The 16,684-nt window shown below is 46.8% G+C and overlaps 1 protein-coding gene across 1 annotated transcript in view; it reads left to right on the top strand.

The window, feature by feature from the left end:
* scarf2 (scavenger receptor class F, member 2) overlaps positions 1-15,124 on the top strand; it is a 132,500-nt gene extending 117,376 nt beyond the window's left edge. Inside the window, exons 10-11 of the mRNA XM_038781342.1 lie at positions 4,945-5,097; positions 12,653-15,124. Of these exons, the coding sequence (XP_038637270.1) occupies positions 4,945-5,097; positions 12,653-13,899 (1,400 nt within the window). The 3' untranslated portion in view covers positions 13,900-15,124. The remainder of the gene's footprint in view (positions 1-4,944; positions 5,098-12,652) is intronic.
* The last annotated feature ends 1,560 nt before the right edge of the window (positions 15,125-16,684 follow it).

Below are 16,684 nucleotides of genomic sequence, written 5' to 3'. Positions count from 1 at the left end.
ACTGTCTGTCCGTTTGTTTTCTTTCCCCTGACTGTAACCCAGCTACTCTTGGCCTGTACCTTGGGCGTGGTTACCTCCCTATAACTCTTGTCTATTACCCTCTCTGCCTCCCAGATGATCCATAGTTCATCCAGCTCCAGCTCCAGTTCCCTAACACGGTCTCTGAGGAGCTGGAGTTCCATCAGGCATTTGTCAGGCATTATCTCTCCTTGACGAAACCATGCTGACTCAGCCATATTTTACCATGCACTTCTATGTACTCAGAAATCTCATCCTGAGTAAACTCTAAAATCTTACCAATGACCGAAGTCAGGCTAACCAGTCTATAATTTCCCGTCTTCTGCCTCCCTCCCTTCTTAAACAGCGGTGTTACATTAGCTATTTTCCTGTCCTTTGGGACCCTTCCTACCTCCAGTGATTCCTGAAAGTTCACCACCAATGCCTCCACAATCTCCTCAGCAATCTCCTTCAGAACCCTGGGGTGTAGTCCATCCAGTTGGGTGATTTATCCACCTTTAGCCTGTTTCCTGTTACATAGCACAAGATTATTTTGTTGGAAACTGCCATGTAAAGTATTTAAACCTAAACCCTCCTGGGAATTGAATTGAAATAAAATATTCTTGCAGCTTTCTGCAAACATTTGAAACTGCACAGTTTGCAAATCAAAAAGTGGCAACGGTAGACATCTTCCCAGTCTAGATATTGATCCTGCATATGCACTCTATTTATATTAGTCAGGGGTGTCCTCAACAACAGTGACTTGCAGATTTATAGTGCCTTCAAAGTTGAAAGTCATCCAAAGACATCAGTTCTCAGTGAGTATTCACTGGCCACCAGAGTTCAGTTTGATTTACATTGAGCCAGGCGCATACATTTCGGCACGTGCCCCCGTCCCTATGCAACCAGGTCACATGGACTTGTCTCTGGGCAGACTTTGTTTGAAGGCGCATGTCCCTCTGCGCTGAAATAAGAGCAGAATACCGTGGCTGCTGGAATCTGGAATAAAAACAGAAAATGCTGGGAAAACTCAGCAGAATTTGTGAAGAGGGAAAATGGAGTCCATATGAACTCAAAATGTTAGCTCCATGTTCTCTGCCCATAGGTGCTGCCAGATCTGCTGAGTTTTTTCAGCATTTTCCATTTAAGTCCCACTATGCTACTAAATTTTGCCTTGAATTAAAGGAGACTGTTTAAAACATAATCATCTAATAAGATCTCATATTTGTAATAGTATTTAGTTTTTCAACATGCCTTTTTAAAGCTTTGCATCCGGAGAGGTTACTTTAATGAGTCCCTTCATCAGATTACAAATGGGTACAATTGGTAGAAACTCACAATCTTTATTCATTCAACCTTGAGGCGCGGTCAGTTTTGTGGGAGGGACCATCTTTACCTGAACCTTTTGTGGTGGCTTTGCCAATTGTGGGAAAATCATCTTCAATAAAACCTGCGCAAAGTAGTGCAAATACTAGTCATTATGTTTTAAGATTACATAGAATTTACAGTGCAGAAGGAGGCCATTCGGCCCATCGAGTCTGCACCGGCTCTTGGAAAGAGCACCCTACCCAAGGTTAACACCTCCACCCTATCCCAAGAACCCAGTAACCCCACCCAACACTAAGGGCAATTTTGGACACTAAGGGCAATTTATCATGGCCAATCCACCTAACCTGCACATCTTTGGACTGTGGGAGGAAACCGGAGAACCCGGAGGAAACCCACGCAAACACGGGGAGGATGTGCAGACTCCACACAGACAGTGACCCAAGCCGGAATCGAACCTAGGACCCTGGAGCTGTGAAGCGATTGTGCTATCTACAATGCTACCGTGCTGCCCTATTACACAAGATATTACACAAGAGAAAATTGTTTGTTGTCCCATCAGTATAAAAACGTCTCAACATCATGGCTTGGGCTAAAACGGCCAAACAGATGTTTTAGATAACAAATGGATGAGTGAACAATGGGCAGGATTTAATCACCCTGATGTGGGCTTTTTGCCCACCGGTTGGTGAACCAGTGGGGAAACTCCAGTCGGTGCAAAGTGGAGATCCAACAGTATTAAGTGAACTTCGGACACCCAAGTGGCATTGGTCAGGGCCTCCCTAGGATTCAGGACTCCAGCAGCGAATGTCCTTCCCATCAAGAGGTGCCAGCCAACCAGAGGCCGGCAGGTCCTCATTGCCATCAGGGGCACAGGGGGTAGTGGCATATGCCGGCAATGCATCCACCAGAGGCCCAACACCCACCCAATGACACACTGAATATACAGTAATTACAAATTCCCTGATTAGTAACATTTATGTGACAATTTGTTTTTCTGATAATTTCCGATGGAATGCTCCGAATTTTGAACACAAAGGCTAATAAATACTTGTTAAAATAGTTGGGCATAAACAAATAAAGGCAGCACGGTAGCACAGTGGTCAGCACAGTTGCTTCACAGCTCGAGGGTCCCAGGTTCGATCCCCGGCTTGGGTCGCTGTCTGTGCGGATTCTGCACATTCTCCCCGTGTGTGCGTGGGTTTCCTCCGGGTGCTCTGGTTTCCTCCCACAGTACAAAGATGTGCATGTTAGGTGGATTGGCCATGCTAACTTGCCCTTAGTGTCCAAATAAAGGTTAGGTGGGGTTATGGGGATAGGTTGGAAGTGTGGGCTGAAGTGGGATGCTCTTTCCAAGGGCCAGTGCAGACACGATGGGCCAAATGGCCTCCTTCTGCACTGTGAATTCTATGAAACTGACATATATCTTAATCTCAAAAAGGGCAGTCTGGGGTCATGGAAGTGGACTTAGGTGGAGTGCTCTTTCAGAGGGCCGGTGCAGACTTGATGGGCCGAATGGTCTCCTTCTGCATTGTAGGGATTCTATGATTCTATAATCAATCATGCATATTAAAAAAAAGCCCCACAAGATGCTTATATTTGTATCCCTATACACTTGAGCCAGAGAATATTGTCCAGTTGTATATCAAAATAAGATGGCAAAGCTGACAGCCATGAAATAAGCCAATGGTGATATTAGTTACACTCATATCTGTTACTCAGTTAGTCTATTTTCATATCCTTTAGGCAAGATCAGAAAGACAGGCAATTTACTAGAATTTAGCAGCCATTTTGAGAGTTTGATGTCTCTTCAAGCAACACAAGGCAATACTGAGCAAAAACTCATAAACAATGGACAAAGTTACTCTACTTTTGTCACAGACCCAACAATGACTTGTATTTATATAATGACTTTAACATAGAAAAATGTTCCTCGGCACGTAACAGGGGTGTGTTCAAAAATGACTGATGCTAAGTCAAAGGGGCTGATACTAGGAAGGCTGACCAAAAGACTGTTCAAAGAATTACATGGAACTGACAGCATAAAAATAGGTAAATTTTCATCAGCCGGTCTATGCTAGCACTTGCACACTGTATGAGCCTCCTCATCCCCTGTGTCTAACACTGCCAGCCTACCAAAAGATGGATTTAAGGATGATATTAAAGGAGAAGAGAGTGGAGAGTGACAGAGTAACCCAAAGCGGACTGGCCTTCACCTGTGGAATCCGGAAACTGGTCCTCAACAACTTAGTAACCAATATTTCAGGGAATCCTCTGCCTGATACGAACTGGGTCATCAGCATTGAGTTTATTTCTGTGTCTGCTCCATCATTCGTCATTCTGAAGCTCCTGTTAGTCTGTGCTAACAGCGAGTCAGTGCCTGGCTTCATCTCAGCAGCCTGGCAGCTTGCCTGAAATATTATTTTCTTTCCTGCATCGGTTGCTGTGTAATAAAGAGGTAGACGTGGAGGCCACGATTAGCACAGATCAACCATAATCACCCACAGCTGCTACTGCAGCTAATGAAATAACCACATCAAAGCTGAACATCACGAAAAACACAAAGGTTAGGAATTCTTCACATGTTCCTGAGGCATCACCATGGTATTACATCCATGTTAGTAAACAGTTTAGTTAGCATCCCGCTACTTCACAATGCGAAGCGCCTTTCAGTTAGTCAGCGTGAAGATGGCACAAAGTACATGAGGCTCCGCAGGAACTAAAGACTGGAAAGGTCGGGGTGACGGATGGTGGAATTCATCCTACTCATACAGTCATGCTGTCAGAGATGTAATTTTCAAGTGTTTTTTATGGAGCATTAAACCCGGTGCTAATGCCAATTCATATGTCAACAACATTTTGCCCTTGGTTAAGAGCAATTATCCACTGCAGGAGGGAACATCAGATGGAGCCGAATCAAAATAGGAGGTGGAAGTCCCATCTGATAGTCACGGAGCAATGAGCCTTCATGATAATATAATGCAGCCGCTGTGTCACTGAGTGACGTATTGAACTGCTGGATGTTCCATTTCACAAGTCCAGTTGGTGAAGGACTGTACTGCAACCAAGCTTCACTCAGTCTTACGTTTATTTACAGAGTGAAATATTACAAGCATACACCTCCTAATTAAACCATACCTCAGTTTAAGTGTGCCTCTTTATATGTGCACTAGTCAGTGCAATGCCAATGAATCTCTTTAATCTGAATATAATTAAGCATAATCAATTAACGCTGGATCTGTGAGACTGCATGCGCTATTCGTTGGGCAATATGAAGATCAAAATTTGCCAAATATGAAGGGGCATAGATAAAAAGGGTAAACCTGGAATATAAGGCAAAAAGGTAAGCCCAAAGAATATTATTTTTAAATAGATCTTAGGAGCAATATGTGCAAAGTGTGTGGAATAATTGGAATAATCCTTCATACAGGTTAGTTGGAGTTACGCTATTTGGAATGTTTACGATGGGTAGTGTTTAGTTCGAAATGAGTCAATGCAACATTCTCTGGACTATCAAGTTGCAGACACATCACTGATGGCAAATGGGTAAACGTGACATGTAAATGTTTCTTTAGGCTGGTCTGCCTACTCCCTTTTCTAATCCTCTGCTTCTTCCTTTAGTGGCCCACCATGACATGGAAAACACCTTGAATTGCAGCTTTATTGAGCCACCATCTATGATGGATCAGCCATCGCCATCCTGGTCTTCCCATGGCTCATTTTCCTCTTTTGATACTGCAGATGATGGTCCTGTGTACTGCGTACCTCATGAGGGTGAGTACAGACATCAGTGGCTGCATGTAGCCATACAACTCCACTTTGTATTTACCCTTCTTTATTTCTAAAATAACCAGTTGTGCACTTCAATGAATTCACAGAGCTACTACAGACAGAAGGGGACCATTCAGCCTGTCATGCCTCTGCTAGCCCTCTGAAGAAGCATTTTACCTCATGTCACTTTCTTGCCTTTTTCTCATAGCCCTGCAAATATTTCCTTTTCACATAATGATCCAATCCCATTTTAAAGCATCAATTGACCCTGCCTCCACCACACTTAGTGCATTCCAGATCCTAACCACTCGCTATGTGAAACAGTGTTTCCTCATGTTGTCTTTGCTTCTTCTGTAAATTACCTTTAATCTGTTTTTAACCCTTCCACCAATGGGAACCATTTCTCTTCATCTACTCTGTCCAGACCCCACATCATTTTGGGTACCTCTATCAAATCCCCTTTTAACCGTCTCTTCTCCAAGGAGAACAGACCTATCCTCTCCTGTCTATCCACGTTACTGAAGTTGCTCATCCCCAGAACAATTCTCGTGAATCTTACCTGCACCCACTCTCATATTTCCACACCATTGCTAAAGTGTGGTTCTTTAGCACTGGACCCAGTTGAGGCCGAACCAAAAAATTACCCACCCCGCCATTACCTAATGCTGTTGAAGGCCCTGGTGTCATATTTAAAAGGCACCCGGACAGTCTTTTAACCTTCCGCAGATAGTTTCTTAAACATACCTGAGGTTGCACCCCTCCATCCATGGGCGATATCACCTCTATCCCATACCCCCCCCAAGTGAGGACACCCTGAAATGGGGTCGCTAGGGCCCCGCCCCTTATCAGGCCTTCCCATACCCTCTTTCAGACCCACTCCCTTCACCTCCCCATCATTCTGGAGGCCCGTCCATACCCTCCCTTCACCCCTCACCACCCTTCATACCCCTCCTCATCCCTCCTCATGGCCAAGGCCCTCCTCAGGCCTTAACCCTTGGTAGTGCCACCTTGGCACCCTGGCAGTGTTCCTGCCAAACTGGCAGTGCCACATGGGCACCTTGGCAGTGCCAGGGTGGCAGAGTCAAGGTGTCAGCCTGGTAGTGCCAAAGTGCCCGGGTGTCAAGGGGTGAGCCAAGGTGCCACCCTGCCCTCTCCCTGACCATCCAGGGGCCTTTAATGATCTAGGAGACCCTCCAGGTGCCATTCCATTTGGTCCACATTTGCATGGATCACTACTAATCAGTGCCCGGCTGGGTTCTCCCTGGGGCGGTCGGAAGATGCCGGGAGCCAGTTAGATTCGAGGTCAGCACAGATAAGTGGGTTCTTCAACTCACTTAGCTGTGAAACTGGGTCCCGCTCTGGCTCTCGTGAAGCGCAACGACTGTTGGGAAGCCCGGGAATGGCCTCTCCTGCCATTTACCGACTGCATTGCACCCGAATGCAGCAGGTAGATCACGCTCTTTGTCTTTTCTTAATTAACCCACATTTGCCCAAGTGACTATCATTTTGTTTTAAATTATTGTTTGTAAATGTTTCCTCATTACTGAGGTTAAACTGATTGCGGTCTATAGTTGTTGGGCTTACCCTCACACCTTTCTGACCAAGGTATAACATTTGCAGTTCTCCAGTCCTTTGGCACCACCCATGAGTCTAAGAGAGCTTGAAAAATTATGGTCAGTGCCTCCACAATTTCAACTCTCACTTCTTTCAGTATCCCTGGATGCATCTCATGTGCTCCAGGTGCCTTATCAATTTCAAGTACAGACAGTTTAACCAGTACCTCCTCTTTATAAATTTAAAACCCCTCATGTGCCTGAATTCAGGTTTCCCAGACTGATTCCAGGGATGGCGGGACTGTCATATGAAGAGAGATTGACTAGGTTGGGATAGTTCTCGCTGTAGTTCAGAAGAATGAGTGGGGATCTCATAGAGACTTACTAGTCAGGTTAGATGTAGGGAAGATGTTCCTGATGGGGAGTGTGTCCAGAACCAGGGGGTCATTAGTTTGAGGATTCAGGGTAAACTATATCGGACAGAGATGAGGAGACATTTCTTCACCCAAAGAGTGGTGAGCCTGTGGAATTCATTACCACAGGAAGTAGTAGATGCTAAAAGGCTTCCTCCTGCTCCTATCTTCCATGTATCTATTTATCTGTATAATTACCTCCTAATTCACTATGAACTGGGCAGCATATTTTCCCTGAGTAAATACAGATGCAAATTTGTCAGATACAAACTTAATACCAAAGCCATGCTTCATGCCTCCATGTGTAAATCCTCTTTTTGCTCCCAAATTGAACATTCCTCTTACTACCTTTTTACCGTTTTTTAAAAATGTTTTATTGAGGCATTTATATATAAGATATATATATATATATCAAACACAACCAAAACCAAAAGGAGAACAAACAAGAAATTACACAACAAATAAATAACTAATACCCCCGTGCCCCTCCTCCCTGCCGTTACCCTCCACCCGTTCTGCCTCCTTTTTTTAAACTCCAAAGTGCCCCCCCCTGCCCCTGCTGACGTCTTAACTATCCTTGAAGAAGTTGACAAACGGTTTCCATCTCAGGGCAAACCCCTCCACAGTCCCTCACAAGGTGGACTTGATTTTTTTCCAATCTAAGGAATTCCGTGAGGTCACTAACCCACACCCCTGGTTTCAGCGGTCTCACATCCCTTCAATCCAACAGGATCCATCTCTGGACTACCAGAGAGGCAAAGGGACCACCTTCACCCTCAGCACCTCAAACATTACGTCAGTGAATCCCCTCCAAAACGCCTCCAGCTTCGGACAAGTGGGCATGGTTTGTGAGCCCCACCATGCACCGCCCACACCTATCCTCCACCCCCTCAAAATACCTGCTCACCCTAGCCACCCTGTGGACTACTTTAAATTGAATGAGGCTAAGCCTAGCACACCAAGAGGATGCAGTCACCCTCCCCAGAGCCTCCTCCCATAACCCAGCCTCCAACACCCTCCCCAGCTCTGCTCCCCACTTCCGCTTAACTTTTATATGGGCGCCCTCCCATACCATTAATTCTTTGTAAATCTCCACACCCTGCCCATACCAACCCTTGTTTTCACACCACCTTCCCGCAAATCGGAGCCCAAACCGAGGCATCTTCCACCCTCAGGGCTGCCACCACTACCAGACTTGTGGGGTACCTGGCTGGCGAGAATGGCAGAGGCATCTTCAACAATGCTTCTAAACTAGTGTCCTTACAAGAGACTACCTCCATCCGCTCCAACACCGACTCTTCCCTTTTTACCCACTTTCTGACCATGGCTATATTTGCTGCCCAGTAGTAGTTCATCAAATTTGGCAAGGCCAGTTCACCATCCCCTTCTCCCCCCCACCCCCCCTGGTCCCCGCTCCAGCAGCACCTTCTTTACTCGTGGGGTTTTCCCGCCCGCACAAACCCCGAGACCAATGCATTAATCTTCCTAAAGAAGGCCTTTGGAATAAAAATCGTAAGGTTCTGGAACACAAATAGAAACATCGGGAGCACTGTCATTTTCATGGTCCTGCTTGTTTCGTTGCCCTGCCAATGACAACAGGAGCATGTCCCACCTCTTAAAATCTCCCTTCATCTGCTCCACCAAACGCACCAGATTCAGTTTATTTCATAGAATTTACAGTACAGAAGGAGGCCATTTGGCCCATCGAGTCTGCACCGGCTCCTGGAAAGAGCACCCTACCCAAGCCCACACCTCCACCCTATCCTCATAACCCAGTAACCCCACCCAACACTAAGGGCAATTTTGGACACTAAGGGCAATTTATCATGGCCAATCCACCTAACCTGCACATTTTTGGACAGTGGGAGGAAACCGGAGCACCCGGGCGGATGTGCAGACTCCGCACAGACAGTGACCCAAGCCGGAATCGAACCTGGGACCCTGGAGCTGTGAAGCAATTGTGCTATCCACAATGCTACCATGCTGCCCCCATCCCCATACCACCTGGATGCCCAGCGACCTGAAACTCGCCTCCACTATCTTAAACGGCAACTTGCCCAATCTCCTCTCCTGCTCCCTCGCCTGGATCGGAAAGACCTCACTCTTCCCCATGTTTCATTTACACCAGAGAACCAGCCAAATTCCACCAAATTGCCCATGATTCCTCCAATACTTTCTAATGGGTCCGATATGTAAAGCAACAGATTGTCCCCATATAGTGAGACGCTATGCTCTACAACCCCCCCCCCCCACCCCCCCCCCCCACCCCCCACCGCACTATCCCTTTCCAACCCCTTAATGCTCCAAGTGTCATTGCCAGTGGCTCTATTGCCAAGGCAAAGAGCTACAGGGAGAGTGGGCATCCCTGCCTTGTCCCACAATGCAGCCTTAAAGTACCCCAAATTCACCCAGTTCATCCTCACACTTGCTGCCGGCGCCCGATACAACAACCGGACCCATCCACAAACGCCTGCCCGAACCTGAACCACTCCAATACCTCCTACAAATATTCCCATTCTACCCGATCATAGGCCTTCTCTGCATCCATAGCGACCGCCACCTCCACATTCCGTCCCTCCGAGGGCATCATTTTAATGTTCAACAGACGCCTAATGTTAGCCGACAGATGCCTGTCCTTTACAAACCCCATCTGGTCTTCCCCTATCACCGCCGGCACACAGTCGTCAATCTGCAAGGCCAAGATCTTTGCCAACAATTTGGCGTCTACATTCAGCAGTAATATCGGGTGGTAGGACCCACACTGCTCCCGGTCGCTATCCTGAGGGGAGGGGGGGTGCTCCCACCTTCCCCCTCACCTCATTAAATGTCCTTACCAGCAGGGGCCACAGTCTCCCAAAAACCTTTTATAAAAATCTACCGGGAAGCCATCTGAGCCAGGGCCTTCCCTGCCTGCATTGCCCCCATACTCTCTATCACCTCCACCAGTCCAATGGGTGTTCCCAATCTCTCTACCAGAACCTCTTCCACCTTGGGAAACCAGTCGGTGGCTCCGATTCATAAAGCTTCCTGTAAAACTCCTTAAATATGCCGTTCACCCCCACCGGGTCCAGTACCACTCTACCCCTCCTGCCCTTCACCCTTCCAATCTCCCTTGCCGCCTCCTGCTTCCTGAGTTGGTGGCCAACATCCTACTAACCTACTAGGCGGCATGGTAGCACAGTGGTTTGCACTGTTGCTTCACAGCTGCAGGGTCCCCTGTTCGATTCCCAGCTTGGGTCCATGTCTGCGCGGAGTCTGCATGTTCTCCCCGCGCCTGTGTGGGCTTTCTCCGGGTGTTCCGGTTTCCTCTCACATCCAAAGATGTGCAGGTTTGGTCGATTGGCCGTGCTAAATTGCCCTTAGTGTCCAAAAAAAGGTTGGATGGGGTTACTGGGTTATGGGGATATGGTGGAGGTGTGGGCTTAATTAGTGTGCTCTAAGGTGCCAAGGGCCGGTGCAGACTTGATGGGCCGAATGGCCTCCTTCTGTACTGTAAATTCTCTGATTCTCCCCGTACTAATACACTGCCCCTCTGGCCCTCTGTAACTGCCCTACTGCTTTCCCCGTGAACACCAGTCAGAACTCCATTTGAAGGTTCTGCCAATACCTCCTGTCCACCAGCAGTATCTCGTCCACCAACCCTGCCATTTCTGCTCGTTCCACCTTTTTTGCTATTTATATACTTCTGGAAGACTTTTGGATTTCCTTCTATGTTATGCCAGCCCCTTCTCGTATTCTTTCTTTGCTTCTCTTATTTGCTTTAACAATTTGTTTCTGAACTTCTATATTCAACCTGATTCTCAATTGAACTATCAACTTGACATCTGACATAATACATTTGTCCACTTCATCTTAATTTCTGTCTCTTTTCTCATCCAGGATGCTCTGTATTTGTTGGCCCGGCCATTCCCCTTGTGGGAATACACTTTGACTGTCCCCAAACTGTCTCCTCTTTAAAGGCAGCCCATTGTTCAATTAGAATCTTGGAATCATTTAGAGTCATCGAATGTAGACGGCCATTTGGCCCATTAAGTCTGCACCAACCCTTAGAAAGAGTACCCTATCTAGGCCCACGCCCGACCCTAACCCCATAACCCAGTAACCCAACCTAACGGGCAATTTAGCATGGCCAATTCAACTAACCTGCATATATTTGGACCATTGTCATTTTGCCTGTCAACCTTTGATTCCAATTTATCAGGCCCAGATCCATTGCACATTGAGCTTGGATTTCCCCCATTTAATGATTCTTATTTTGGATTGCATCTATTTGTTGTTTTTTATAGCCAATCAAAACCTTATGGTATCACGATCACAATCCTTTAAATGTTCTCCCACCTCATCCCCAATTGGGACAGCAAAGATCTTTATTAACAATTGAGCTAAGAGTAGGTGGTCATTTTTACCTATCATGGAAAATAAGGGTTGCGTTTTGCCATTTACATTCAGAGTAGGGGTCCCTGTTACAAACTGAGCGGTAAATAGGTAGTCTTGGTGCCAACTGAATGGATGATAGCGATGCTTCTGTCTGATCAGGAGCTCGATTCTCCGGTCCCCCAGAACCGTGGGCTGTATTCTCCCAAAATGGGGCTATGTCCTCACGCCGGCGTAAAAACGCAGGCGTTGTCTCCTGGGTTTCCTGAAAAAAAAACCTTACCTTCAGGTCGATAGCAGGGACCAGGGGTGCTTCACGCAGCTTCGGCTGCGGATACGGGCCCCCGCATTTCTGGTTCCGAGTCCGCGCATACGCACATCGGCGGCCTCCAGCGGCCGCACCGAGTGCCATGAGGGACTTGGACCGCGGAGGCAGCTCTGTAATGTAGGTCTCCCCGATCGGCCGTATGCCCCTGCATTGGACCGGCCCAATCTGTGCCCCGGCACCCATAAGGCACCCCTGGTGCCCGATACCCCTGCCCCCCACCGGGGTGGCCGTGGACCCCCGCCATGCGAGACGCCAGAACGGCCATACCATGCTAGTTCCATGCCATCGGGAACTCGGCCGATTGGGAGCGGAATATCGCTGGGTGGGCCTCTAGCGATGGCCCCCCAGCCGTGCGGCTTAATTCGCGGACATGCGGATATTCGGAGCCGGGAGAATCACCGGAGCGGTGCCGGGCCCGATTCCGTCGGGAAAGTTGATTCTCCGCCCCCACGCTAAATGCGATTTTGGCGCAGGGCTGCGGAGAATCCGGCCCCGTGTTTCTTGGCGGGTGCCATTCGCTGGTGGTGGGATTCTCTTTTCTTGCCGCTTGTCAATGGGATTTCCCATTGAAGCCACCCCCGCCACGCCGCTGGCAGGGGTGTGCTGCCAGCGGGAGAAGAGAATCGCAATGGCCGGAGAATCCCAGATGGAGGTAAAGACTTACCTTTCCCATTCCCTTTGCAAAGTGAGGAATTTCGAGAAGCATTTTATGGGGGTCAGGAGTGTTTGAAGATTGCTAGTCATTATTCAGTAGCTTTCTTCCCTATTTGCTGACCTGCATTGCTGGCAGTAATTATGCTTCTTATCTGTTTTGGTGTGTAGTGACTGCATTCTACAGTACGGTGTTGATGACTGTGCAAACATTCTCATATTAAGGTTTGGTTTTACAGAGAGCATTCTGGACAACAGCGTCCGGGAGAGGGCGAACCTGACGGAAAGGTTAGCTCCTCCAATCAATGAAGAGGATGCCGGGGAGTACACATGCCTGAAAGGTGACCCCAATGACACGCTGTTACTTAAATTATCAGACAGCGAAGCCTCGAGTAACGGCTCAGGCTCCACCAGCGGGGCTGTGTATGCAAAAGTAGCTCGGCTGTCCAAGCAATCCAAAGGTAGTGATGTGAGTGTGAACACCAACAGCAGCAAAAACACAAACACCAGTGGCAAGCACCTTTCATCTGAGAGGACCAAGCCTCCCCCACCTGACCCTTCAACTAAGCCCAAATTATCTTGGATTCATGGCAAGTTCAACACCAGTCAATCAAGCGCTTCAGCAGCCACTAGATCACCATCACTGGATAAAGCGGCCAATCAGGTGGAGAACCATTATGGGACAGCAGGTAGCAGAAGGAGGAATCTGAGTGAGTCCTCTGCTTGGATTTATGGCCGGCCAGATGAGAAGAGGAGCTCCACAGAGGTAAAACTGAGACGCAAAGACAAAGGCCTCAACCAGGCAAGGGAGCAAACTTCAAATGACATGAGCTGCGGAAGTAAAATGCAGAAAACTAAAGCAGGTCCTGAACAGATGCAAAATCTCAATGGTGCTGTCCAAAATGCTTTGAAAAGAATTGCCACTTTGCCGGATGATCGGAAGTTGGCTGAAGGAAAAGAATCGCAAAGAAGTCCGCCACATGCGAAGGGTAGGCCGGAGGTCATTCACCCTCAACAGACCTCCGAGACAGCTACCATGTTGGCTCAACTCAAAGAAAAGACTCAGATTAAGTCAGAGGTTAACATGAGGCAAAATGGGCTGATTTCACCGCAGCAACAGAGGGAAAAGCCCACGCCACCGCAGAAAGCAAAGCGCTCTTTCGGGGCAAATAACCAAAAGTTAAATAAAGCTGTCATTCCAACATCGACTAGCCTTCAAAAAATGATAAATCCTTCTCCAGAACACCAGGAAATGATGGCAGGCAACGACAGGAGTTCAACTTTGGAGGACAGCAGGCAAAGCTATAGCTACCACGAGCAGGATGGAATGAACTGTTCTCAGGCCAAACAGGAAACAGGTGACCAGACGCCCAAAAGGACACCAATCAAAAAACCACCAAGGAAGCGCAGCAAGGAAGCAACGCTGGACTCGCATCCTAAAACGGCTGTGCTGCCGCCTCAGGTGATGGCCTTTAAGGAGTCATAAGCAGAAAACGCTTCCTGCTCCCGTTCACCTCATTAACGTTCGCCCTCTCAAAAAGAAGGGCTGAAAGGCACTTGTAAATCTCTTGCAAAACCAAGGAACTGCACACCCACTGCTGTGGCTCAGAACTCCAACCTATCCACCAAACATGGAGCAAAATGAAAATGATTGACTTTGTATATTCAGACTATGTTTCTTACCTTCCCTTGTCCCTTCCTGATGGTTGAACATGACCATATGTGACTTAATGCATTAAATGTTGGATTGGTACTGCCTTGACGGATGACTAAAAGCAATGCCTGCTTTCCCTTGATCTTGCAACTGCCTGTAAATGATGATCAGTAATGGTACAGAGAGCCTCTGGTACTTCCACTATTTTTAGTGACAAGGCAAACTGTGGAATCCGAGTTTTTGTGACGTTATATTTTTCCATAAATTTGCATAAGGAAAAGCTTTCTCGAAATAGGAGAACCTCAGTTCCTTCTCCCTTTCAGTTATTTTATTCAGTAATGAACTGCTGGCTTTTGTATTTTATTCTTTTTCAGTTCTCTTGATGTCTATGTGACTGAGGTAAAAGACCAAAGATGCCGCTTTTGTGCCTCATTGAAATGTGTATAACTAGTTCTGTGCTGCACCCACTGCTGCCGGTTTCACTCAGGCACTTTGCCTGTGGAACATGGCGGTCAATGCAGCAGCAGCAGGAAGCTTAACAATCAACTATCATGGCAGTGAAGGGTCCAACTTTGGCAGGAAATGATGCTTGAACTAATTTGGAAGTGGGGGAAGATAGGTCCTGGAAAGTAGGGCCTGGGGACCAGAGTTGATTGACGTAGAAAGGGCCAGTTTAGTTTATAAAGTTAATTGTGTTAAGAGAACACTGGAGCACAGAGATTGGAGTCTACAGTGAGGTAGTCAGCAGCCACAGCACAAGTGTATTAGCATTCTGCGGCAGCTTGCAAACATAGTTTTAGCTTCTTGAGTACTTTTGATGTATTTACATACCACGTAAGACACTAGGTAAAATCCTGCCATTTCACCATCTTTGACCAACAGGCAGGGAAGAACATGTTTGTGCAGCTGCCAGCACACTGGACTCCTGACTCCCCGCACACTGTGTCCCACCTGCTTTCCATATACAATCATTTTTTTTTTGTAAAATATTTTTTTACTTCAACTTTTATTAAAAATTTCAAACAAAAGGAATTAAACATTTTTCTTTCTTCAACCATCCTCTGGTTGTTTTGCTTTGTTCTCTCAGACATTGTTGGGTGAAAGTTGATCTGTTCAATGGAAAAAATGTCAAGGGCCAGACGCCAAGGTGAGGAACAGACTGCAATGGCGACTCTTCAGTAAGTAAATTGAGAAATGAGCCCCCAGCACATCACTCTCCTTTGCATTCACTCCAATCCTGCATAAACCACTGACACAGGATGGTATGTTTCGAGTCAGGGGTTCAGTCAGAGGGCTTGAAAAGGGTTGAACTGATGTTGAGGGATCTAGAAAATCTGGGCCCATCATCCAATTTGTCGCACTCGTCATTACATCGAAACATTTACTTTTTTAAAAATGGCACCAGTAAAAGGTTTTAATAAAATTGCACAATTCACGGTGAAATAATGCTTAACAGGCAGATAATTTCTCACATGTGCAACAAGTTGAAGCAGCTTCCGAACCGGCGTCTATTTGGCACAGAGATAATAATTTAATGTTAAAACGAGTCAGGTTTATTCGACTTCAGCAGTTGTATTTTTAAGTACAATGATGAACAAAACAGTAGTAGATATTTAGCACAGCATCACGGACGAGTGCTTTCCTATTGGAGTGGGTTCAAGATGGGGGTGGTTCGGCAGTTTATATCGGTGAACCCAGGCCACAAAACCAATACAATGCCATTGTGTGACATCACCACAGACTAAAATTTAGAATGGCTTTGTTTGTGCAGATGTTTGTCAACGACTGCTGGTCAATCTCGGTACCTGCCATTCATGCTCCTGCGTACCTGGAGTCATGTAGACTCACTGCACTATTCAGAAATGCAATATTGAATTCTCAGAAGCTGAAATCACACTCCGCTATTATCTCCATTTGGTTTCACTTCCAGTTGTTCAGTAACCAGAAGGACAAAACAGTCCAGACCAGTATTCCTATGTCCCCATTTTACTCGTCTTCCATTTTAAAGACTAGTTCAGATCAGTCTTCTTATTTCCCCATTTTCCTTTCTAGGTAGTACGACAAATGTCTTTCCATGTGTTCTGAAGTAATCCGTTTGTAGTGACAAAACTGCAATAAATTATCAAATTTGGTTTCGTGAAGAAGTAACTTTATAGGACAGATGCCAGACATTTGGCCCAATTAGTCTGTTTGTTTTAATGTTCCACATGAGCCACCTCTCACCCTCCTTCATCCAACTAACAGCAAACCCTTCTATTCTCCTCATCTACCTATCCAGCTTCCCTCTAATCAATATTGTGGTGAGTGTGAGGGATAATAGCCCAGTAGAATGAACGCTTACACATTTTAACTACCCATGCATGGTTTGCACGGTTTCAACGAAAGAGAAACCCAAAATTGGGTTTTCCTATATTTTAGTTCTCCTCCAGGCTAAACAGCAAGGGTAGGCTGGTGTTGCTGTGGATAAACCCACCTCACAGCCAGCAACCAGTCTGCTTCCCCCACACCCACCCCCATCTGGGGGAGAAAAATCTACCTGTGGGTGGGGGGGAGCTTACAATCTGCAATCCCATCAAGCTGGCATGAAAATAAACTTCTTCTCACGTGACTGTTCAGA

The sequence above is a fragment of the Scyliorhinus canicula genome, chromosome 1, assembly GCF_902713615.1.
Source record: "Scyliorhinus canicula chromosome 1, sScyCan1.1, whole genome shotgun sequence".
Classification (NCBI taxonomy): Eukaryota; Metazoa; Chordata; class Chondrichthyes; order Carcharhiniformes; family Scyliorhinidae; genus Scyliorhinus; species Scyliorhinus canicula.
Note: the sequence above shows the minus strand (reverse complement) of the source record. Positions and strands in the feature narration are given on the sequence as shown.